The sequence below is a fragment of the Mauremys reevesii genome, linkage group 10 (genome assembly GCF_016161935.1).
Source record: "Mauremys reevesii isolate NIE-2019 linkage group 10, ASM1616193v1, whole genome shotgun sequence".
Lineage (NCBI taxonomy): Eukaryota > Metazoa > Chordata > Testudines > Geoemydidae > Mauremys > Mauremys reevesii.
This window is the reverse complement of record NC_052632.1, coordinates 81510533-81536544: the sequence shown is the minus strand read 5'-3', so window position 1 is coordinate 81536544 and position 26012 is coordinate 81510533. Positions and strand designations below refer to the sequence as shown.

The window sequence follows — 26012 nt, the reverse complement described above, 5'->3', positions numbered from 1 at the left end:
TTTTAACCTATCCTCATAGCTCAGGTTTTCTAAACCTTTGATAATTTGTATTGCTCTCCTCTGGACTCTCTCCAATTTGTCTATATCTTTCTTAAAGTGTGGCACCCAGAACTGAGAGCTGAGGCCTCTCAGAATAGGACAATTACTCCTGTGTCTTACATACGACACTCCTGTTAATACACCCCCAAAATGATATTAGGGTTTTTTTGCCACTGCATCACATTGTTGACTTATGTTCAACTTGTGATAAACTATAACCCCCAGAGCCTTTTCATCAGTACTACCACCTGGGCAATTATTCCCCATTTTGTAGCTGTGCATTTGATTTTTCCTTCCTAAGTGTAGTACTTTGCATTTGCCTTTACTAAATATTTTTATTGATTGAATCCCATGTTTTGTTACTTTCACAGTCCTACAGAATGGTGGCTTTTAAGATTTGGTGAACGAAAAATCCATGGCGATAGCAGTCAATAATGACTGCTTGTAATGAAAAAATGAGATTGAAAAAGAATAGATGTGACTTCCCGTTATTTATTATTATTTATACTCAAGCAGCCTCTAAGAACCCCAACTCCCTGGTGCAAGGCACTGTACAAGCACAGAATTGAAGCCAGTCCTTCCTTAATTTCTAAATTAACTGCCCGTTTGCCATCAAACCCCACCCCACCCCCGATGTGCTGGCAGCACACTCATCCTGCATCTATACAGCCCTGGAGGCGTGACCTCTTCAGACCTCACAAGAGAAGATGTGTCAGGCCTGATTAGTATGTAGATGGAAGACATGTGAAACCCCAGATGCTACAGGACATGGTAGTGATTCAGTAGGTATCATTTCTGAGTCAGTATCAAGCACAGTACTGGGGTGGAGCCGTCTTCAGATGAGATATACAGCTCAGGATATGAATGACTGGTCATAAAAGCTCCCATGGCCCTTTTCACAATAGTTGTGTTGGTAAGCATGCTGGTCAAACTAGGAACATACTGCCTCTCTAACCTCTACCTCCCTCCTGAAAGTTTCGTTTGGAGATGGTGTTTTTCACTTCCTACCCTAGATTTAAACAATTGACACGTTTTTTCACCTCACAAGTGATTGTATTTTTTAGTGGTATAAAACATTATTCCTATATATGTGGTTTGCAAAGTGCTTTGGAATCACGATCATTAACCACCCAATTCTGGTACATTCCCACGCACATCCCACATGAGAGTTTTCTTGTGAATCAGAATGAGTGCATTTTGTTAATGGATACATATGAGCCACTACTTAGTGATTGGAACCCAAACTGGCTAACCCAATCCCTAAGGTACCAAGGTGACAGGTGTCTTAGATAGGTAGTCCTAGGTATAACAATGTTTGCCATTTTCTCGCATCTAGCATGTGTCCTAGTGTAATAAACTCAGATTACTCAGTGGTTCCTTTCATCAGTGATTCAGTACATGCTGATTAAATGCTATTTCCTTGTTCCTCTGAAATAAAGGAGCAATAGCTGATACAAACAAATTATGATTTCACACTTTGAGGCAAGGAGCACCTTGATTTCATTGTAAAGTCTATGTATTTTGTTGTCTCTAGAGAGAAAGAGGGAGAAATAATAGATGTCTCATGATGTTTTAATTCCTCTTATTAAAGTACATTAGGTTAATCACTAAACTCTTAACAAATGTCTAACTCATCAGTACTTTACAAAAAAGTCAGATGCTGCTTTGAGAGATTTTTCCTCCAGGGTCCATGAGTATGGAAGTTGAGCAGCAAGCTGCAGAGTCTCCAAAGGATAATAAACTCTCCCAAATTACTCTCCTAATGGAACAAAGAGTGTTATAAATGTCACACACAATATAGCAAAAGCACTGGAAACCTTTACGTGAAACAATAGATCCATTAGCACTAAGTTAAAAAAAACAGTCTCATAGGACCATTGCATGGTTTTATATAGCCTGCTATTCCAAGCCAAATGAACCTGTTTGCTTGCTCCGAAACTCCGGAGCTGATCTCACACCATAGCACGTGGCAATACTAAGAATGTACATGCTTAAACCACCCTTCATCTGAAGATTTCAATGTACTTAACAGACAGTAACTCAGCCACACTACACCCATGTGAGTAAGTGTAATTATCCCCATTTTGCAGATGAGAAAACTAAGGCACAGAGTGGGAACAAAACAAGTCAGTCATTGGAGATGGAAACTGAGCCCAGGTCAAGACTCAGTCTCAGGCTCTAACCATCAGACCACACTAACAGGTCAAACCACCTGTCCCAACTTTTATGGGGCAGACCTGCATCTTACAAACTAAGGGCATGGACTTGTAAACCTCACTCACATAAGTAATCCCCACTTAACTTACCTGACTGCAAAGGGACTACTTACAGGCACATACGAATTGTCATACTAGATCAGACCTGTGATCCATTTTGTCCAACATCCTGTCTTCGACAGCAGCAGCCAATATATGATTAAGAGCCCTTAAATATCTCAGGGGCTGATGCAATGTCATCATAGTGTGAGGCCGACATGGCGACTCAATGCCACAGAACCGTGATGTAAACATCATGAGACTCTGAGGTACCGATTTTTGTCCTAGAGAAACAAAACAGAACAACAAAGACAAAGATAAAAAATGCAGGTGAAAGAGCAGAAGGAGAAGATGACGTCAGGTGGATATCTCTAATGCGAGCAAACTTTTCAGCCCCCTCTGTTCCATGATTCAACCTTTCTCCTGGAAACAATTTATAATAATAATGAAAGTGAGTTAACACCTACCTGTATGGAGTGCAGAGTAAATATGGCTCTGACATGCTGCATGTTTTCTGTAATGAAGGACACAGCTGAGAAGCGAACCCTAGGCTTTGACTGCTCTGAGAGCCCTTACCTAAAGCCCACATGGCATTGAACTACTTGCTTATTAGCTGCAAGGCTTAATTAGTTGAGGTCAAATCCTATGCTCAGCTCTGTGCATGCTACTTAATTAACTTCAGTAGTGTCAAGAAAGATAGCTGAGGACTGAATCCCTGGCTCTAAGGCCACAGTCCTGAAACTGGATCTGCCCCGGTGGACCATGCTTTGTATAGCACAGGGTCTGCTGCATTGAACTGTGTCACAGATCGGGGCGTATATTTGTAAAACCCTTGAGATCCTCAAATGGAAGGCATTCTAGCAGTTCTATATGGTAATAACCATTAAAAAATGGAATTCAGTACACCCAACTGGGTCATAGTAGCAGGAACCAGGGTCATCCTCTCCCTTTGATGCATATAATTTCTAGTGACATTTAGCAGGAGTCATTTGTGGAGACAATGAAGTCTGAAAAATCTAATGGAAACCGACAAAATTAAGTCCATTCGGAGGCAGCATGGTCTGCTGGACCAGAGAGGGAGCCAGGAAAGCTGTGTTTTATTCCCAGGTTTATCCGTGACTCGTTATGTGACCTCAGACACTTTACCTCCCTGGGCCTCAGTATTCCTTTGTGTAAAATAGGGATAAAACATTTATCTCCATTTATTTGCGAAGTACTATGCTGGACTTGGTTGTAATGACACACATGGTTAAGGTTGAGTTATAAATCTGTTTCACATCTGTTATTACTAAGGCTGCCATTCTTTGCTGAACTCCACCCAGAGTCCCCGAATGGCTGCCCATTATCTGTCTGATAGGTGAGATCATGTGCTTTCCTTAGATCCGATGGATATTCAGACACAAGGCAGTGAGGGAGCTCTTGACACCAAATTATCTTGCTTTTGCCCGCTTAAGCTAGCTCCCTTAATATCCTTTGAAAGCAGAGCTCTCTCCAAAGGTTGGATTCTGTTCTGGAAACTCGCATATTGACTCCTTGACACCTAGAAAGCTCTTTCTCCCCCCTTCCCCGTTCCTTTGTGTTCCTGTGTATGTATATTTCCCCACCATTATCTGCTCTTATCATGCCCTCTCATCCTCCAACAAGCAGTTGCTAAATATATACATTGGCAAATTCCACATAAGGCAACTCTCCTTCACAGCATGGATCACTCTGCAGACTTTGCTTACACTCCCAACGCCCACGTGAAGGGCTCACTTCAGTTCAGAAAAGTTAGTGCCATCAACTTCTATAAAAAACTCCATCACATTTTGAGAAAAACATTCTGTATCTCACTCCAGAATCTCAGTGGCTTGATCTAAGGACCTTGCCAATAACCTGGAACCCAACTTCAACTCTTGCAAAAAGTGCCATATGACAAGGACCTTGATTTAAAGTTGTACTTTAAATATGTTACATCTGGCAGCACATCTTCTGTAGCACCACCATGAAGAGCTGTTCAGTATTGACTCAAAGGGAGGGGCAACACCTACTGAATACCAACAGCTGTTAGATGCCTGCAAGTCACCAGGGCCTGATGAAATGCATCCTAGAATACTCAAGGAGCTAATAGAGGAGGTATCTGAGCCTCTAGCTATTATCTTTGGAAAAACATGGGAGACCGGAGAGATTCCAGAAGACTGGAAAAGGGCAAATATAGTGCTCATCTATAAAAAGGGAAATAAAAACAACCCAGGAAACTACAGACCAGTTAGTTTAACTTCTGTGCCAGGGAAGATAATGGAGCAAGTAATTAAGGAAATCATCTGCAAACACTTGGAAGGTGGTAAGGTGATAGGGAATAGCCAGCATGGATTTGTAAAGAACAAATCATGTCAAACCAATCTGATAGCTTTCTTTGATAGGATAACGAGTCTTGTGGATAAGGGAGAAGCGGTGGATGTGGTATACCTAGACTTTAGTAAGGCATTTGATACGGTCTCACATGATATTCTTATCAATAAACTAGGCAAATACAACTTAGATGGGGCTACTATAAGGTGGGTGCATAACTGGCTGGATAACCATACTCAGAGAGTAGTTATTAATGGTTCCCAATCCTGCTGGAAAGGTGTAACAAGTGGGGTTCCGCAGGGGTCTGTTTTGGGACCAGCTCTGTTCAATATCTTCATCAACAACTTAGATATTGGCATAGAAAGTACGCTTATTAAGTTTGCAGATGATACCAAACTGGGAGGGATTGCAACGGCTTTGGAGGATAGGGTCATAATTCAAAATGATCTGGACAAATTGGAGAAATGGCCTAAGGTAAACAGGATGAAGTTTAGCAAAGACAAATGCAAAGTGCCCCACTTAGGAAGGAACAATCAGTTTCACACATACAGAATGGAAAGAGACTGTCTAGGAAGGAGTACGGCAGAAAGAGATCTAGGGGTTATAATGGACCACAAGCTAAATATGAGTCAACAGTTTGATGCTGTTGCAAAAAAAGCAAACATGATTCTGGGATGCATTAACAGGTGTGTTGTGAGCAAGACACGAGAAGTCATTCTTCCACTCTACTCTGCGTTGGATAGGCCTCAACTGGAGCATTGTGTCCAGTTCTGGGCACCACATTTCAAGAAAGATGTGGAGAAACTGGAGAGGGTCCAGAGAAGAGCAACAAGAATGATTAAAGGTCTTGAGAACATGACCAATGAAGGAAGGCTGAAAGAATTGGGTTTGTTTAGTTTGGAAAAGAGAAGACTGAGAGGGGACATGATAGCAGTTTTCAGGTATCTAAAAGGGTGTCATCAGGAGGAGGGAGAAAACTTGTTCACCTTAGCCTCTAAGGATAGAACAAGAAGCAATGGGCTTAAACTGCAGCAAGGGAGGTTTAGGTTGGACATTAGGAAAAAGTTCCTGTCAGGGTGGTTAAACACTGGAATAAATTGCCTAGGGAGGTTGTGGAATCTCCATCTCTGGAGATATTTAACAGTAGGTTAGATAAATGTCTATCCAGGATGGTCTAGACAGTATTTGGTCCTGCCATGAGGGCAGGGGACTGGACTCAATGACCTCTCGAGGTCCCTTCCAGTCCTAGAATCTATGAGTCTATAAACTGTTCCTTGAATATTGTTAAGTTTTCTTTGCAGGACTCCTATCAACTGCTGCCCAGACTTTAGCTGTGAGATCTGATGAGATTACAGCCAGAGGTGACATAGCTACAAACTCTTTCCCACTAACACATTGAGGGCCAGATCACTTTACTACTAAGCCTGCCGATTAAACAATAACAATGGCAAGGGAAACACTGAAAGAATGATCACTGTTAACAGAAAACTTATACAAAATCATCTCTGGCTCTTATTCCCTATTTATTTAGCATTTGCATATTTGCCGAGCCAAGCATAGTGTTCTTAGTGGCCAAGTGGAGCTCTCGGACCCCACCCACACTCCTCGACAATGTGCATCACTGTTTGCTGTGCTGCAGCTTCAGCGTGGATTGTCTCGAAGACCCCAACAGTGCTGATTGGCTGCACGGAGGCCTTGCCCAGTCCGGAATGGTTACAAAGGGCCCACTGATGACGTAGCAGGTTGAAGCTGGGTGGGCGAGCAGTAGGGTGTGTGATGAGGAACTGATTGGTGATTGATGTTAAGCCCCAGTCTTCCCACCATAGAGACTCGCTGTCACATCCTGGTGTGGCAGCCTTGACCCCAGTGGGGACCATACTGAACAGCTCCTCATTGTGCTACTACTAGGAAGTTTTCATGGAGTCCCAGGGCGCTGCTCTGGAACTGCTCCCCACAAAGCCAGTCAGGACTTTGGGGAGCCTCCTCTCCCTTGGAGCAGACTGTCTGCAGGGCAAGAAGCTCCCACGGCTTCACCTCCTGGGTCTCTCCTTGGAGCATTCAGCATATGCCCCTCCATGCGCTTCCCACAGCGAGTCTGCCCAGGCAGGTTCCTGGGGAAGCCAGAGGGTCCTGCACCCCCACTTCACTTCGCAGTCAGACGTGACTCTCAGTCAGCCAGTAACACAGAGGTTTATTAGATGACAGGAACATGGTCTAAAACAGAGCTTGTAGGTTCAGAGAACGGGACCCCTCGGCCGGGTCCATTCTGGGGCCCAGCAAGGCAGATAACCCTATCTGCCCTCACTCCTCGTCCCCAGCCAGCCCCAAACTGAAACCCCCCCCAGCCCCTCCTTTCTGGCCTTTGTCTCTTTCCCGGGCCAGGAGGTCACCTGATCTCTTTGTTCTCTCACACCTTTAGCATCCCCTTGCAGGGGGGAAGGGCCTGGCCATTAAAGCCACGGAGACAGAGTGTCGGCCAGAAACTGAGGCACCCACACAGTATTCAGAGGAAACATTAAGAACAGCCCCACTTTGTCACAGAAGTGTACTGCCAGAGGTACCATATTTCAGGTGACTTTAAATCAAGGTCCTGAGATCTTATTCACTAAATATATCCATTGCACATGTACTGTCTCTATTTCAAGTTATAGAAATGAACTTAATCCAAGACGTAACCTTAAAATTTGCACTTTGACAATATTTTGGTGCTAAATTATAAATATTTGATCTGTTGCTCTTCTAAACACGATGGATTTGTTATGTTCATCTGCACAAATATTAATTATTTCAGAGAACATTGCTGATTAAAGTGTCCTTTGGAAGAAGTGTCCTTTTCCTCTGACATTATGTAGTGTTCAGCTAATAAACATGGAAATTAACCAGCAGTAGCATTAGTATTAGCTCTTTATCTTTGGAGGCATATATTTCCTGTTAGCCAAGGCATAAGACTAAATACCAGCTGAATTATTTGCACTGCACATTGAGCAAAATTAAATATGCATAACTATATTTCTTCATGGCGTTGGTTCACATCAAGTGCTAACATCCAGATTCCATTTGTAATTAGTAGGGGACTAAGAATGACTTCTTTAGGTTATCAGCGAAGAGTGAGTCAATCCACTGAGAGGACATTATAAACACCTCTTTGCTTTTACACTGTGAAAGAAATTAATCTAAATCAGGACTCACATATTGTAGCAATACAATTTTTCATAATCATAATGACTCTGAAGTAGGCTTCAGAGAGAACTTTAAATATCGGCTACCTGTAATTTCATTTTCCAGCTTCCTCTGGATAGGGACTATGACGCTGCACTCCATATGTCTCTGGGAATTTGCTAATGAGTGTGAATATAATGTAACTGGAATATGCTTTATGCAAAAGGTCCCTTGTAAGATATCATTATAAAGCTTATAATCTACTGAGTGTGTTCATCCTATTTGTATGTATGCATCATTCTTGTATTTAAAACTAGAAATATGAAGTATAACTCTGAAGTCCTATAGTAATTATGCAAAGTGTGGGCCATTAATGGTGGCTTGGAATCTTGATGGCTCCCATTAACTAGGACAATTGACCGTAGATGGCTCTGTTTACCTGCAAGCCTCCACTGCATACCTGCGGGCCAGTCCTGGAAGAATGGAGGGGGGCTCACAGGACATGTGAACATGTCACATGATACTGGAATCCATCTTTAACCTGGTGCTTTTCCATTTATAAGGCGGGGTGGGAACCCAGAGAGAGACAAAGGATTCCTGCCTTGTGCCAAAGATATAATAGGGGGCAGAACAGAACAAAGTGGGCTGCCAGTCATGAGAAATCTCCTAGTTACCACCTGAACTGGAACTAACAAGGACTGTACCGGGGAAAGGATTGGGCCCAGACTAGGAAGGAGTCTAGTCTGCGAAAGAAGCTTATTGGAACATCTCTAAGGGTGAGATTTACCTGTATTCAGTTTCTTAATGTATCAGACTTAGACTTGAGTGTTTTGTTTATTTTGCTTGGTAACTTACTTTGTTCTGTCTGTTATTACTTGAAACCACTTAAATCCTACTTTTTATACTTAATACAATCACTTTTGTTTATTCATTAACCCAGAGTAAGTGGCTAATACCTGGGGGAGCAAGCAGCTGTGCATATCTCTCTGTCAGTGTTATAGAGGGCGGACAATTTAGGAGTTCACCCTATATAAGCTTTACACAGAGTAAAACGGCTGTATTTGGGGTTTGGATCCCATTGGGAGCTGGGTGTCTGGGTGCTGGAGACAGGAGTACCTGCTGAGTTGTTTTCAGTTAAGTCTGCAGCTTTGGGGGCAAGGTTCAGACCCTGGGTCTGTGTTGCCGCAGGTTAGCATGTCTGGCTCAATAAGACAGGGTTCTGAAGTCCCAAGCTGGCAAAGAAAATGGGCTCAGAGGTAGTTTCAGCACATCTGGTGACAGTCCCAAGGGGGTCTCTGTGACCAAACCTGTCACAGGGACTTAATAGAACAATAATTAGCTCATTGTGATTATTACTAGTAATTGACTAATATGGAACCTAGACAGATCTATGTTTATACATCTTCAAGATATGGCATACAGCTATGGAAGTCACACTTACAATATGCATGTTTGCCGCAATAGTCTGTAGTACATCAGGCATAGAGAGCTGCTCCGATCTTCTGTTGAGCAGGGTAACAGGGAGCTAACTGTATTAGACAAAGAAATTGAGGGGGGTCCAAACTTTGTTTCACTGAAGACTCCTTTGGCAGCTTGCCAGAAGTCTGGGGACTGGACTTATTTGGCATATATGTGGACATACAATTAAAAATAAAAAGCACAGCATGCAGCAAACCTGCTCTCTCTTGTTCTCTCTCTCTCCCTCCCTCTCTCTGTTGCATCTACACATGGATGAACTATGAAGGGCCTGATTTAGCTTCAAGTCAACACGCCAGTGTTAACTCTATTAAGTTCAAGGGAATCACACCTGATTTACATAAGTGTATGCGAGAGGAGGATCAGGCCTCTTTGTTTGATGAGCAATAAAGCTCTGGATCTGATTCTCCTCCCTTAAGGGAGACTCAGGCCTGGTCTACACTACATGTTTAAACCGATTTTAGCAGCGTTAAACCGATTTAACGCTGCACCCGTCCACACAACGAGGCCCTTTATATTGATATAAAGGGCTCTTTAAACTGGTTTCTGTACTCCTCCCCGATGAGAGGAGTAGCGCTGAAATCGGTATTACCATATCGGATTAGGGTTAGTGTGGCTGCAAATCGACGGTATTGGCCTCGAGGAGGTATCCCACAGTGCACCATTGTGACTGCTCTGGACAGCAATCTGAACTCGGATGCACTGGCCAGGTAGACAGGAAAAGCCCCGCGAACTTTTGAATTTCATTTCCTGTTTGCCCAGCGTGGAGCTCTGATCAGCACAGGTGGTGATGCAGTCCCAAATCCAAAAAGAGCTCCAGCATGGACCGTACGGGAGATACTGGATCTGACCGCTGTATGGGGAGGCAAATCTGTTCTATCACAGCTCCGTTCCAGAAGACGAAATGACAAAGCATTTGAAAAAATCTCCAGAGGCCACAGCAGGGACTTAGCACACTGCTGCGTGACAAGCGTAACGGAAAGCCAAAGAATCAAATGGACGCTCATGGAGGGAGGGAGGGGGTACTGAGGACTCCAGCTATCCCACAGTCCCCGCAGTCTGTGAAAAGCATTTGCATTCTTGGCTGGGCTCCAAGTGCCTGAAGGGTCAAAAACATTTTCCCGGGTGTTTCAGGGTGTATGTTGTCAATTTACACCCTTCACCCCCCTGAAATAAAAGGGAAAAAAATTGTTTCTCACCTTTTTTCAATGTCACCCTATGTCTACTGCATGCTGCTGGTAGACGGGGTGCTGGAGAGCTAACAGCAGCATCCTCTCCCCTCTCCCCGGTGGCAGACGGTACAGTACAGTAGGACTGGTATCTGTTCTCATCATCAGCCCGTGAGTGCTCCTGGCTGGCCTCAGATGAGGCTGGCTGGGGGTGCCTGGGTAAAAATAGGAATGATTCCCGGTCATTCCCAGTAGATGGTACAGAACGGCTGATAACCGTCCTCATCATAGCAACTGGGGGCTGAGCTTCATCAGCCCCCTCCCTTTCATGTGTAAAAAAAAGCTTCTGTCCTGCCTGGACTATCATAGCAGCGGGATGCTGGGCTCCTCTCCCCCACACTGCTTAATGTCCTGCTTGTACTCTCATAGCAGCGGGATGCTGGGCTCCTCTACCCCACACTGCTTAATATCCTGCCTGGACTATCATAGCAGCTGGAGGCTGCCTTCCCCTCATTTTATCTCACTAACAAGTCACTGTTTCTTATTCCTGCATTCTTTATTACTTCATCACACAAATGGGGGGGACACTGCCACGCTAGCCCAGGAAGGTTGGGGAAGGAGGGAAGCAACGGGTGGGGTTGTTGCAGGGGCACCCCCTGTGAATGGCATGCAGCTCATCATTTCTGCGGGAGCTGACATGGAGCAGCTGTGCTCTCTGGTTCTCTGATACACTGGTTCTCTAGTACACTAGCCCCATATTCTAGGCAGGACTGATTCTATTTTTAGATACCATAAAGGAGGGATTGACTCGGGGAGTCATTCCCATTTTTGTCTTTGTGCCCCCGGCTGACCTCAGCCAGGGGCACCCATGACAGCAGCAGACAGTACAGAACGACAGATAACCGTCATCTCATTGCCAATTTACAATGGCAGCAGACGGTACAGAACGACTGATAACCGTCTCTGCTATCATGCAAAAGCAAATGAATGCTGCTGTGTAGCGCTGCTGTATCGCCTCTGTCAGCGGCATTTAGTACACATACGGTGACTGTGACAAAAGGCAAAACAGGCTCCATGGTTGCCATGCTATGGCGTCTGCCAGGGCAATCCAGGGAAAAAGGGCGCAAAATGATTGTCTGCCGTTGCTTTCCCGGAGGAAGGAATGACTGATGACATTTACCCAGAACCACCCGCGACAATGATTTTTGCCCTATCAGGCACTGGGATCTCAACCCAGAATTCCAAGGGGGGACGGACTGCGGGAACTATGGGATAGCTACGGAATAGCTACCTACAGTGCAACGCTCCAGAAATCAACGCTAGCCTCGGACCATGGACGCACACCGCCGAATTAATGTGCTTAGTGTGGCCGCGTGCACTCGACTTTATACAATCTGTTTTACAAAACCGGTTTATGTAAAATCGGAATAATCCCGTAGTGTAGACGTACCCTCATATACTGCAGGAAGGGAATTGGGTCAGTGCAGTCAATCATGTTTGCTGTCCAGCTTACGGTTATAAGTAGAGGATGGCTGCATTTGGCCTTCAGGCTGCATTGAGGGTGCCCTAATTTTACTTCCCCTTCCTTCAAGATCAACTCCTGGGCTTCACTCGTAAAACTCCAGAGCTAGCTGAGCTTGGGAAATCTGATCTGATGAGCAAAAAAAGAAAAAGTTCTCTACATTCAGTGGCTTGTTAAATCTGAGAACATTAAGCCCTTAAACAGCTCCCCCTTCAGGCCTTGATCATTCTAAAGATTAGCAGGGAAGCAGAACATGTCACAATTGATCTGTTGGCAAAAAATGTTGCCTGCAAGCTGCCCTGATTATGTAACACAACATACTGGTAAATGGCAGCTTATTTCCCCTCAGCAGACCTGGCCCTGCTCTGTAGAATACCTGAAAGAAACTAGTCACAGGGGCAAGGTATACTTTATATGAGTATACAGTATGAGCTCAGGCCCCAGACACTCCAGAGCCAGCACTCAAAGGCCTGGTTTACACTTAAAAGTTAGAAAGACACAGCTACAGCCCTCATGGGTGTGAAAAATTTGCACTCCCGAGGGCGGTAGCTATGCCAGCCTAGCCCTGATGTAGGCATGGCTAGGTTGATGAAAGAAGTGTTCTATCTACCGCTGCTCAGAAAGATGGATTACCTACATCAACGGAAAAAAAACCCTTCCTTCGCTGTAGAAAGCATCTACACTACAGGTCTACAGAGGCATAACTGCAGTGTCATAGCTGTGCTGCTGCAGTGCCCATAGCATAGACATGGCCAAAGAATTCTAGATGACTGCAACAGGCATCAGTTCCTACTGACCTAACGGGAAACCTTTGAGACAAGAGCTGAAAAGTACGACTAGTGGTTCTGCCCAACTGCTTTGTCACAATGATCATTATGGTGAGTAACATCATTTTAAAGCCTAATTACGAAGGTATATTTATTATCCCACACTTGGCTGTATCACTGGGGTACTTGCGTAATTTCATAGATGAGTGACACTTAAGGCAGCCCATTACTGTCAGCAGCCTCCATCTCATTTCACGCTAATTGCTCTCCAAAATTGGTAGGACGCAGTTTTGACATGAAAACATTTTCAACAGTATCATTAATTTAGGGGGGAAATTTCATGGAGTAATTACAGCCAACATCTTCAGCCGTTCCTCATTATCTCCCCCAGCCCCTGCACACTTTAATGCTGATTACCAAAAAGGCGTATATTATCTACTCCTAATTCTGAAGTACTATAAATGGGTCTCTTTAAGCATCTTCAAAGAGAAGGTAAAGGTTACCTGATATATCTAATGGCCTGAGTCGCCAAAATACTTAGTTTTTCTTATGGTCAAAAGACTTAACTAATTTATACTCTTCCCCCTCCCCATCCCCATAGATATTATTAAATGGTATCAGTGTTGAACTGAAGAACAGTACGTGTAGATTTTCCTTTAGCTCAAGTGTCTGAGTCCAGTGATTTTTGGAGTAGGAGGATCTGAGTTCTATCCCTGCTGCTGCTTCTGCCATGAAGTTCCAAGTAGGCACTACGTGCAGCAGAATGATGCCTATTGAGGTCTACATAGCCCTGAATTTCTTAAAATATTTAATACATTAACTTAATACATTTCTGCTCCCCTTGCTTCTTTCACCTCTGTAGAAAATCTTCTTCCAAGGAAAAGGTCTGTTCTCCAGTTCTTGCAAGTACATAACCCAGTCCCAGTGGGGAACAATATCTTATCTGTATTTGCCCAAATAGTTATGCTGTGACATCCCATCTCAATGTAACAATATTCATATCTTTATATTGTGATGTCATATGGCAATACATTATTGCGCACAGCCACAGCAGGCAACATCTACATGCTTCACTGCATCATCATGGGGCCTTGAAACATTTTTGAATTGTCCGGTGATTGCAGGTGCAGGAGGGATCCCGTGAAAGTTGGGACCATCTTGCCAATGCGAGGACAGATGGCAATCCTTGGGTTAGTGGGAGTTCGGCACCTGTATGTCAAGTGAGGTGGGGAAGCAGATCTTTGGTAATATCCTTTATCCTGAGCGAGCTTGATGTCTCATCTGATGATGGCAGAGTGAGAGCCTAGAGCACAGACCTTTGCTTTTTTTGAGACACTACTTGGAAAGACCCAGGAACAGAAATGATGGGCTCTAAAGAAATCTGCTCCAGCCCTCCACAAATGGAAGGATAAGTCAGCCCAAGATGGGTCATCTGAAGGGTACTGGGGAGAAAAAAGGGGTGATTCTGAAAGACTGGAAAAAAATACCATTCTCTCTCATTTTAGATAAACTCCCAAGAAGATTTTATTGATGTACCATATAGAACAACCAAGGCAACCAAGGTCCTGTAGTGGCACTAAGTAAACTAAGTAGGGGGTCTAATAAGTGTCTAAGACCCAGGTGGTTAGTTGCTGGTTATGTCTATGTCTGTGTGTATGTGTATCATTTTTTAGTTAGTTAAGTATATTGGCTCTGTACTGTCTGTAATGCTGCCTCTGGAAAGGAACCCAGACAAAGCTGATGTTAGCCCGTGGCAGCTGGCTTGATGGCTCATTAGGGCCATCAGCTACACAATGACCCCCCAGAGAGAGGCAGGCACGCCTTGTGACTCAGCAAAGTATGCAGGGACTTGTTCATGTGAACTCCATATTGTTTTGCTGTAATCTAATCTGAAAGACAAAGGAATTCTTACACCTGGAAAAGTCTATAAAAAGAAAAATGCCTCATCCATCATCTCTCATGCTTCCTTTCTCTCCTCTGGCTTCTGACACACTGAAACTCTACACCAGGGACTGAGGGACCATCCCAGGGACTGAGACCCCATCCAGTTAATCTAAATCTGCAGTTTACTACTCCTGCCTGCTGCTGCCTGAACTAACTACTGCAGAACTACTAACTGTATGTAATTGATTAACCAATTATATTCTCTCTTCTCTACCTTTTTTTTTTTCTTAAATAAACCTTTAGATTTTTATTTAGATTAAAGGATTGGCAACATTTTTGATTTGTGGTGGTGGTGTGTGTGTATATTGACCTGGGGCTGGGCTGTGTGTGGGGGGGAGGAACCTTTTTTTTTTTTTTTTTGGGGGGTTGGTTTTCATAACCATTTATCCCCCGACGAGTGGCACTGGTGGGTGTGATGGGGGACTAAAGTGTCTAAGGAAATTGTGTGTGTGACTTGTGGTGTTAGTGGGGTGAGACCAAAGTCCTTTTTGTCTGGCTGGTTTGGTTTGCCTTAGAGGTGGAAAAACCCCAGCCTAGGGCTGTGACTGCCCTGTTTAAGCAATTGGTCCTGATTTGGCACTCTCAGTTGGGTCCCGCCAGAATCGCTCCGTCACACTCCCAAGAAGATTTTATATTTTTAGATTAACACAGCTGTTCAATCCATGTTAAATCCATTCTCTGTATTACTCAGAACCCTCTTCAGAACCACAAATTTCCCTATTAAAGAAACAGACACACTGATTGTTAATTCTGGCTCACATCACTAGCTTACCTATCAAAGCCTTAAAACAAAACCTGACCTTCATCAAATGTTCTGATTCTGTGTCACTCTTTGTAGCATGTATCTAAACAATCTCTTAGTGGCTCTTCACACTACACAGTTCTTAGGATCTGTAACATTGGCATTATTGTAAGTAACATATTTTCTATCTATTTTAAGTTCAAAGTATAGCCATCCAGTAGATCAGTGGTTCTCAACCTTTCCAGACTACTGGACCCCTTTCAGGAGTCTGATTTGTCTTGCGTACTCCAGGTTTCACCTCACTTTAAAACTATTTGCTTACAAAATCAGACATAAAAATACAAAAGTGTCACAGCACACTATTACTGAAAAATTGCTGACTTTATAATTGTTACCATATAATTATAAAATAAATCAACTGGAAATAAATATTGTACTTACATTTCATTGTATAGTATATGGAGCAGTATAAGCAGTAATTGTCTGTATGAAATTTTAGTTTGTACTGACTTTGCTAGTGCTTTTTATGTAGTCTGATGTAAAACTAGGCAAATGTCTAGATGAGTTGATGTACTCCTGGAAGACTTCTAAGTACCCCCATGTTGAGAACCACTGCAGCAGATTATATATGCTAGTCAGGATTTGTATTTAGTATTATATCAGATTGAGAGGCAAGATTGCTGATCTTGTCCATTGTGGGCTAAACATATCTGTCAAGTTGCTGTGTTGATCTTTCACAGCACAATAGGATCAAAACTTGTTTCAGAACATAGTCATGCTATGTTAATTGGTCATCATGCTGCAATGTGGTGAGGATGCTTCCAAAACCATCACCACAGGTTGTGAAAAATATCATTGTGTCATAAACTGAGTGCCATATCTATCCTCACCAAAAGCTTGAGATACAGGATTTCTGGGATTTCCTTAGCTCTCCAGGGTTGCCTTGGAACATCTCTGGATTTTTGGTAGCGCACAGAGTGAATACCCCCCTTTGGAAGTATTGCCTGGATTCACTTTACATAGAGGACTGGTCACTTTTCTCATTAAATGTATTTGATGTCAATATTGTCTCTTCTTTCCAAAGGCAGAGAGAATCCTCAAGGCTGGGTGGGGTATGGGAGGGTTCATCTGAGGAGAAAATCCCCAGCATTTCACTAGCCCATTGTAGCAGGGGGGCAAGGTGAGTGCCCAGGCTCCCGTGTGAGAAAGGCTGAGGCTGGTTTTTAGGTGCCAACCCCACACAGCACAAGGCCTTGCATGGGGCTGTTGCCTCACAGGCCCTGAGGCCAGGCACCAAGAAGGTACAGGCCACCTGTGGGCTCTCCTGGCGCAGTTCGGCCACTCCCAAGCCCTCAGGCTGGGTCGCCAAGATGAGGGGTCCCTTCCCCGGGTGGTTGTCATAGTGATGGTGGGTTTGCATTTCTTGACAGTAAATATTTGATTCCAGCCCTGAAGCCCCCACGGATTGGGGGGAAATGTCCCTATGGGGAGGACTCCAGTTTAGTGGAGGTCTCTCAGCAGGGATAGAGGGGGCCTGCCAGCGGGGGCACTCTATACTCATTCTCTATGGTTACAGAGAGTGAGGGTAGGAGGCGCTCTAGGTTGCGTCTCTATCGTCAGACTGCTGGAGGAGTACTGGGCAGCGAGCTTAAGGAGCAGCGACGCTCTAGCCCTATCTCCTTGGCCGCGACAGGGTTGGAGCTGGTGCTCTAAGCGGGGACTCTATGGTTCGGCGAAGCCGGCGCTGGGAAGACAGCGCTCTGGGCCGGCATCCCGCGTCTCTATGGTTGGAGGAGCGCCAGCCGGAGAGTTGCGTAGGGGTTGGAGCGGCGCTCTAGGCCGGCTGGAGCTCTATGCTCCGGGCCGGTTGCTAGGCTGAGCGGGGCCTAGGCCGCGGCGTGTCCGGGGCGCCATGGCCGCCTCCCCGTCCCCGGCGGCGGGTCCCCCGGACGGGCTGTGCGTGCTGTGCTGTGGGGAGCTGGAGGTGGTGGCGCTGGGCCGCTGCGAGCACCCGATCTGCTACCGCTGCTCGGTGCGGATGCGGGCGCTGTGCGGGGTGCGGTACTGCGCCGTGTGCCGGGAGGAGCTGGGCCAGGTGAGGCCGGGGAGCGCGCGGGGCCGGGGGCTGGCTGGAGGGATGAGAAGGGGGACGCGGCCCAGCGTGGGCGGGGAGGAGTTGGAGGGTCCCCGGGGCAGGATCGGGGCCGCGCGTGGCTGTGGTTCTCCACGTGGACACGCTGCTCCGGGTGGGGCTGGCTCGCCGTGGGAGGAAGCTGAAGTAGCTGAAACTCGAGTAGCTGCTTTGGTGTAAGCGTGTTTTGGGGTAGTTTAGACAGTGACCGGCCAGCGCGTGGCCCAACAGTGTGGGGCGGGGTGGTGGTGTCTGGAATAGGGCACCCCCCCATGGGGCCTTCAGATTCTGCGTCTGGGATCAGAGACACCTCGCTGGGGGGCGGGGGGCTGCCAAGTGCACAGCACTGCACAGTGAGCAGGGTCCTAGCAAGGACACGCTGCCTCCCTCTTCATTGTGAAGTGCTCTCCGGCAGGCTGAGCAACCCAGATAGATCAACGGGCTGCTGATCTAGTAGGGAGACTCCTGCATTGCTAAGTATGGTAACATGTTCCCACGGAGAACGGCTAAGTATTATTTATCATTCCAGAGACCAGCTGTTTGTTCTACTTGGGGTTGAAGCTGTCACAACTACAAAAGCTAATTAATCTAATAAAGAGCAAAGACAGCCTTATATAGAGAGGGTGGGGACCCAGACCCGCCCTGGTTGTCTGGTAACGCCTTAGAGACCAAGATACACACAGCCAGTTGTACAAAAGCCGGTTTAGCCTGAGGAAGGGAGGTTTCTTATTCTGTCTCACTAACAAAACCACCAATTTGGGAATTAGTGTGTTGGGACTCATGGAGTTGTAGGAACCCTGACTATAAAGTTTACCTGTTAAAGCAAATGTTAATAGAAAAGAAGATTGATGGTGTGGTCCCATATGGTCACACAGCTGTTCTGGACATGGGTTCTACTTCTGTGGTCCACTGAAAGTGCTGGAGGTCAGACTGTGGAGATGATGGAGCCTGGAATAGTTTATGGCTAAATCAGATCTGTGGCTAGAGAGAAATCCTTTCTATTTCTTTTACATAGAAAAGCTTTCTAGCTTCACTGCTGGGTATATTGCTTGGCCTTGAGCTCTGCCCCTAATGTTGCAGCTACTGTTCAGGTGCAAAGAGAAGGGTATTGAAAAGCAAGATATTAAGGAGACACTGATAAGTCTGCCTGGATTCTTGCTCTGATTTTAAGCTTGTGGAAAGGTGTTTTACATGCTCTGTTCTGGACTTGCGCAAGTCCTGTATTACAAAACATTGTGATGGTGACGTATCTACTTTTACAGCTCTTTCAAGTAGGAGGATTCTGCAGTGCTTTCTTTAAACAAGGAAAAACCTTATCTGAGCTTTATTTAATGTGCTTTTATATGTTGAAATTTACCCCTTCTTTACAAATCAGTATTGTGAACTCCTGCTGCAGTGCACAAGAGCAGGTCAGCCACGGCCAGTTATCTAATTGCATAGTCTGAAATGTCTCTTTGGAGCTTGGAAGGGGAGCAAGAATGTAGCAAAGTGGCAAACAAACTTATTTTTGAAACATAAGAAAACTTTCTCTCACTTGAGTTCTTCAGAGATAATTTCTGGATCAGTGCAAAAGGCAATATAGATAATGCTTCGGCGTGTGCGATATCCTTTTATTACTACTTTGAATGTACATACTGAGACAACGAAATGTGTTGGGTTTTCTGACCCGTGAATTTATGCAGGGTGACTTTGGAGCAGTCTCTGTGTGTTAGCTTTCTGCTGCTCAACAAACCTCTTCTGAATTTCTGCTTCTCTTCTCAACAAACTTTTGACTTGTTCACCAACTTCATACCAGGATGATGTCTGGAGATAAAAGATATTGGAACCATATTGAACTACTGAACTTCCAAGGTAGTTGGCCCTGAAGATGCTGATCTTTTCCCATGGTAGAAACTACTTGCCACTTATGCATGCTACATTCTTTGCTATCATGGTTCCTCACTGCTTTCCCAGTTCTCCATTTTTACAGACTTAATTTCCTGTCCAGCCACTGGATTGCCCTTCTTGTCTGCAGTTCATGTTTTCAGTCATATTTACTTCATTGTTCTGTTACCTGTCCTCACTTGATGTTAGATTTAGTGTATTTTCCATCTACTTTTCTCAGAGTGTCAAAATCAGCAGGCACTTCTCTTTGCATAATATTAAGAATATAATCTTGGGAAGTGCCAGGGAACTAATCAGCCATTTATCTCTAGGTTGGAGGTTTGAATACAGCCAGGGTTGGTAGTGAGCCTCTGATGGCTGGTGACTGATGTGGAATGAGTTTGAAGGATCTCAGTCCTGTTCCCAAAGAAAAATGTTCACGTCACTAAGAACACTGTAATTAACACTTTTCATTGGCGGTCTCAGTAAACAAGTCAAAAAGATGAATGGAGACTCAACAGCCTTCTTACCCAGAAGGGGAGGTTCTCTGGGTCAGAGTTGAGAGACCTTGATGGCAGCATGGAGAAGCTTACGCTAGTGCTTCCTGTTTTATCAATAAGACTTCAGGTTCCAGAGCTGCAAGCTGTTTTTCAAGAATGTTAAATTCATATTTAAAAATTGTCAGCCCTCAAAATGTTTATTATTTGTGCAGCACTGATGTGGGGAGAGATCTGAGCCATTTCAGAAATAAGAATTAACACCCGAATTGACTGTGCTAGGAAATGAAATATGAACAGTTTTTCCTTGCCAAATGAAGGGCTCCTCCCAAATAAACTGTTTACATTGGCTGCTTTTCAATTGCTCTAATCACTTTAGCAACGTGAAGATTGTTTATCGATGTGCATAGGAGACTGAGAGTTTGTGGAAGCCAGAAGTCCATTGTTTGTTTTTCTCCTCATTACTACGTAAATTTGTTAACAATAGTATAGAATGCCATACCACTTTATTTAAAATCCTATTTAGGGATATTGATATGATGTTAATTTTTATCCAGACTACATAAATCTTCTGCAGCTCTGTCTTTGTCTTGTCGTACTCTGATGGTTGAAGATCTTGTTTTAATCCACATGGAGGGCAGCCAGGGTGAGGAAATGCAGATTGGTAAATATGTAATGAGTCAAGTGCATGTGGTTTTATCCACATAGTGGAATGAGAACAAAGCTTAAGTACATGAAACAAGAGTGAATAAAAGGCAGATATTCTACATTCACTTAGTGGTGATCCCAAGTATGAAACATGAAGTTAAACTAACAGCAGGTGCAAGAGAATTGATTATTTGACATTAAACTGCCTGATTTCAGAACGTAACATTTAAATGAAGGTGGTGGTAGTGGAAAGATGTCTCCTACAAAGAAGCTTAGAGGGAGCAGACGGTAATGTTGCTGGGGAAAGTATTTTAGAAAATGGATAAAAACTTTGTCTCAGTCTGGTAGTTTCTGCACGTGTGACTAATCCTCAGTGTCTGCTTCAAGGCCTGGGATAGAAGTAAATTCTGTGAGTAGCCTTTACATATTCCCATTCCTGGGATGCGCTGGCAGTGCAGCGTGGCTGGTAGAGTGCTTTCCTGCCCTTCCCTCCCTGCTCTCAAACTTTCTGAGAGCCAGGTTATAAAAGAGAGTGTGCTGTTCCAGTGGCCTGTGTTCCTTCTAACTACAGTTGCAGACAGACTGGAACCTCTCCGGCTGACTAAGACATGTGTGCCTGCCTGTGGTGGTGGTACATTTTCTGTTGGTCCTCTTCAGGCTGTCTGAGCTGAATAGGATGTTAAGTACCAGTGTGTTCAAACATAGCACATCTGTAGCTTAGGATGAATTGCTTGGCAAGGAAAGTGCCTATGCTGTAACCTAAGCATGCTCGCAGGATAGACCCTGTAGCTGTAGACTTATTACCTCTAAGCATCTAGTTTCCTGCTGCTGTCCAAGGGAGAAGCAAGGTGATATATTTCTGTCTTTGGTGAAACCAGCTGGCGGTCTTAGCCACATGGACAGGGCATTAACCTTGCAGCAGTTCAGTTTTGTAGTACTTGCTATATTTTGTGGGCTCAGCTTTTGTTCCTTATGCCATCTTTCACCTAGTTGAATTATTTCAAACAATCCTTTTATTGTAATAATACCTGGCTTTTATAGAGCACATTTCATCAGTAGAGCTCAAAGCACTTCAATTTTTAGTGTATTTAGCCTCACAATACCCCTGTGAGGTAGTACTAGGGTGGCTAAGTGACTAGCCCAAGGTCACACAGGAAATTTTTAGTGGAGCAAGGAATTGAACCTGGGTCTCCCAAGTCATAGGCTAGTGTCCTAACCACTAGGCCATCCTTCCTCACTCAGAGTTGCTCCAGATATCATCTTTGTTAGTGGCTACAGACTTCCTTTTTAGCTTACCTGTAGTACTGTTGTGTGTGGAAAAAAATCAGGATAGACTGAGCTGTGCTGAAAAGTAAGTCCTTGACTGAAAGGAGAGGAGCTATAGGCACTACAACTGGGTTGCTTCGTAGAATAGGTCTGTTAGTAGCATAGTGTTTGTGTGTGATCAGGAAAGGCAGCTAGGAATGTCAGTATGACTAAATATCCTCTGGTGACACACTAATTAATGCAGACTGAAGTAGCAAAAGTAATGGTCATAGAATCAACATAGTGTTTGGAGCGGATGAAAGTAGGTTTAAAATGAATGACAGTGTAGTGTATAATGGAGTAAGAAAACAGGCCGTACTTGTTTGAGTCATATGCACATTTAGGGATGGGATATGTCATGGAGAAGACTCTTGGTTAAATGAAATTACTTTGGAAGAAGCCAGTAGACTCATAATGATCATACTACACGCGCACACACACCTGCTATTGAGCTATTGTGAGGTATTTCATGAACAATAGCAGTCCTAGTGTCAACTGAAAAACAATTGGAGATCTACTGTAACTTGTCTGAATTGGTGCAGGTGATTCTGACTGTTGCGTTATTGTGTGATTCCTTTGTGTTTCTCTGTTTCTTGGCTGTTTATTCGTGAAGAGAATTATGTTTCCTTTTTATTGAGCTGCTGATTTCTTTGTAAACAATATTTACACAGGATGCATCTGAATTTACTAATCCTTTAAAAAAATATTTTTTTGCATTTTTTTCTTATTGACTCTTGTTAGCTTGTTTCCTTGACGAGACTCTGTCTTATGTTACTGAGCACTTACATCATAAAAGTTCACGGTAGTATCTCCCAGCAGCACATAGGGAGTGGGTAGGGAAACAGCGTTCAGTATGTCTAGAATTCAATACACACTTACCAATATTTGTAACAAGTTTAGGTTATAATGGTGATCGAGTGTAGACCACAATAACATACAGTAACTCCTCACTTAACCTTGTAGTTATGTTCCTGAAAAATGCAACTTTAACTGAAACAATGTTAAACGAATCCAATTTTCCCATAAGATTTAATGTAAATGCGGGTGGTTAGGTTCCAAGGAAATTTTTTGGGGGCAGACAAAAGGCATTATAGACTGTACAGTACTGTACTGGGGAGGTGCCCCGGCTTACTCCTGCGGCTCAGGGTAGGGGTGTGGGGTCTGGGAGGGAGTTAGGGTGCGGGAGGAGGCTCAGGGCTGGGGCAGGCAGGAGGTGCAGAGCACTTACCTGGGGCAGCTCCTGTTTGGTGCAGCGGGTGTGCAGTTGGCTCTGCGCAGCGCGGCACTGCCCCCATGATCGCGATTCTGGGAGCCGTGATTCTGGGAGCTGCCCCCCTGCCGGGCAGGGCCACCTGGAATGCAGGGGCTTAAGAGGCTGCAGGGCCCTGGGCTAAGGGGGCCCTGGCCTGCAGCTCTAAAGCCCCGTTTCGGAATGGGGCCCCGCGAGCACGGGCCGGAGGACTCAGGAGGAGCAGGGGCAGCCGCGCAGCCAGCAGCCGGAGAGAAGCGGCGCTTTCCCCTTCAAAGTACCGGTTCTCTCCATCTGGCTTTGAAGGGGAAAGTGCCGCTTCTTTCTGGCTGTGCGGCTGCCCCTGCCTGAGTCCTCCGGCCCGTGCTCGCAGGGCCGCATTCTGAAACGGGCTTTAGAGATGCAGGCCAGGGCCCTGGGGCCCCCTTAGCCCAGGGCCCTGCAGCCCCTAAAGCCCCTGCATTCCAGGTGGCCCTGCCTGCGGGCGGGGGGAGGGGAAGCAGCTTCCCCGCTTGCTTCCTCCCTCCCAGAAAGTCCTAAGCGCCGTGAAACAGCTGTTTGGTGGCGGGGGAAGCGCTGGGAGGGAGGAAGGGAAGGGGAGGAGGCGGAGGAGAGGAACTTGTGCAATGGTCCCTTGTAGTCGGCCAAACGACGTTATAAGGGAGCATTGCACAACTTTAAATGAGTATGTTCCCTAATGGAGCAGCGACGTAACTTTGAAACAACGTTAAGTGGGAGGACGTTAAGTGAGGAGTTACTGTACAACTTCATATGTGCTTTCTCTAATCTTTCCTGTTTGTTGTCTGTAGGTGGTCTTTGGAAGGAAGCTTGCATCCTTTTCAACAATACCAATCAACCAGCTGCAGCATGAGAAGAAATATGACATCTACTTTGCTGATGGAAAAGTTTTTGCACTGTATAGGTAAAACTTAGCATTCTCTTCTCCTTCCTAGCATTATCATATTTTCCCTTCCTTTTTTCCTTGGGTCATCTGAGCAGTGGGCTTTGATACAGGAAGCACACCTAGGAGATGACCTTGATTATAGCTGTGGTTTTGCTTTAGCCTAACAACCCTGGCAACTTCCGTTGATTTGTGGATATATTGGGTTCAGAAAGATGAGGGTAGACAGGTTAGAAAAAGGGCCCCAGGCAAGTGTGTATAGCAGGTAGCCTGTGGCTTTAATATGACATCTCTAAGATAATACCTTGTCCTCAGTATGTAACCGGAAATGCATGCTGCCCTTAGGTAAAACAGTGCAGACTCAGCGTGTGGAAATTTCATTGCAATGTGTGTATTTTGTACCATGCTGCAGAATGGAGAAAATTGAACATGTGTGCCTGGAAGTGTCCAAGAGACCTGGGGCTGCGAAACGGACACATCTTTAAGTCTGAAATCCTAGGGCTTCAGCAGCTTAATATGTGATTTGTCATTAAAAGTCACTTTTCCGTCTCTCCCACCTGCGGCCGTGAGCAAGATGCTGAGTGACCTCTACTCCTTATATTGGTGCTGTCTCTGTTAGTAAGAACAATATCATCGCCTGATTTATTAATCATGTTTTTTCATAGTGCTTAAGAACCAGCCAAGAATGAGACCTCATTGTGTTTGTATAGTGCCTCACACGGAGTAGTAGATAGATTGCAAGTCCCTGCCTTGAAGAGCTAATTAGACAATACCGACTGGTGGGGGAAAGGAGTGTAACCCAAACAGAGTGAACAATGGGGTGGCAGCAAATGTCATATTAGTTCAATGTTTGTTTGGGTTTTTTGTGTGGATTCAGTTAGGAGGGGGATCAGCTAAATGGAAAGATAGGGGACAGGAGATGGGACATGGAAGGGTATAGGACTGAGGAGTAAATGCAGCCAGTGCCTTTTCTTGGAGACTAGTGCAATGCATTCAGCCTTGTTTGGCCCAAGGGTGGGATTCAGTAGGTGCATTGGTATTCTCTTAAGGCTTGGCATTTGCTGGGTTGGATAGTGGCTTTAGTGGCCGCCTGACCTAGAATGGAAAATGGAAGTATGTTGTGGGATTTTGCTATACTAACTGTCTGAGGAGTTTTCAGATAAGTGAGATATGGTTCCACTGTACTAAGTGTTCCCAGAAACGTGTTGTTTGCTGCCTCCTATTATTAGTAAATGACTACAGGATAAGTAGGAAATACATTCTGATTAATTAAATACGTTTGCTCTGAGCAGTTGCATTTTGTAATGATGTGTCTGGTTAGAAATGCCACAGTTTTTGAAAGCCAAATCCAATGATTTGTTGCTGAGGTTTCTGAATGCCATGAATAGCTGCAGAATGACAGTCAGGAGCTAAACCCATTAAGCTGTTCCCTAATAGCCAGGCCTGTGTTTCTGCTTCTGCTGTCACCTCGGAGAATGGTGCTTTACTTGTTTTCTCTTTCAGTTCTAGGGCTTCCCCCCCACCCCCCGCCTATTGACTTAGCTGCAGATGAGGTCACTGTTCGACTATATCATGTAGATACAATATTGCATGAAGTTGTTGCCTGTCGAAGAGATTTAACTTGATTAGATTTTAACAAATCACAGATTAAACTGCAAACTTCGTACCATTACCTTTGGAGGAAGTTGAGAACACACCCTTGTGTTAGAATTCTCTAACACATTACAGCCTGTTCATAGGCCATGCCACTCTAGTAGTGAATCACTTTTCAAGCAGTAGTTGTATTGCTCCCCTCCTGATATTCAAGCTTCCGTATAGTTTACTTCAGTTTTGCTCCTGGAATGATCAAGGGTATTTTTGGAATAAGCATAATCCTAACCTCCTTGAGTTAGAAATTGCTGAAACTGCTTAAAAAAAAGTAACACTCTGTTGGTAATAAAATATTTTTCTTTTCAGTGAAGTGTAGGTTCTTTTTCTGAAGTGTAGGTTTTTGGGATAGGATTTGAAATAACCT

General features: G+C 44.7%; 1 protein-coding gene and 1 long non-coding RNA gene across 5 annotated transcripts in view; one reads left to right on the top strand and one right to left on the bottom strand.

The window, feature by feature from the left end:
- Nucleotides 1–1606: 1606 nt before the first annotated feature.
- LOC120372973 lies at nt 1607–17092 on the bottom strand. 2 transcript variants are annotated; one of them, XR_005585310.1, is made up of 4 exons: nt 15846–17092; nt 11880–12080; nt 2369–2578; nt 1607–1798 (listed from the first exon to the last, which is right to left on the bottom strand). It is a non-coding gene; the product is annotated as an uncharacterized LOC120372973 (long non-coding RNA). The 2 variants fall into 2 exon arrangements; XR_005585309.1 differs by lacking the exon at nt 15846–17092 and adding an exon at nt 13573–13670.
- Nucleotides 17077–26012, top strand: part of ZNF598 (zinc finger protein 598, E3 ubiquitin ligase) — a 23245-nt gene continuing 14309 nt past the window's right edge. The window contains exons 1-2 of one of the 3 annotated variants that reach the window (XM_039490623.1): nt 17077–17499; nt 23907–24019. In XM_039490623.1, the coding sequence (XP_039346557.1) occupies nt 17317–17499; nt 23907–24019 (296 nt within the window). In that variant the 5' untranslated portion in view covers nt 17077–17316. Of the gene's footprint in view, nt 17500–23906; nt 24020–24440; nt 24613–26012 lie in introns of those variants that run through there. The other 2 variants (XM_039490624.1, XM_039490625.1) reach the window with 2 other exon arrangements.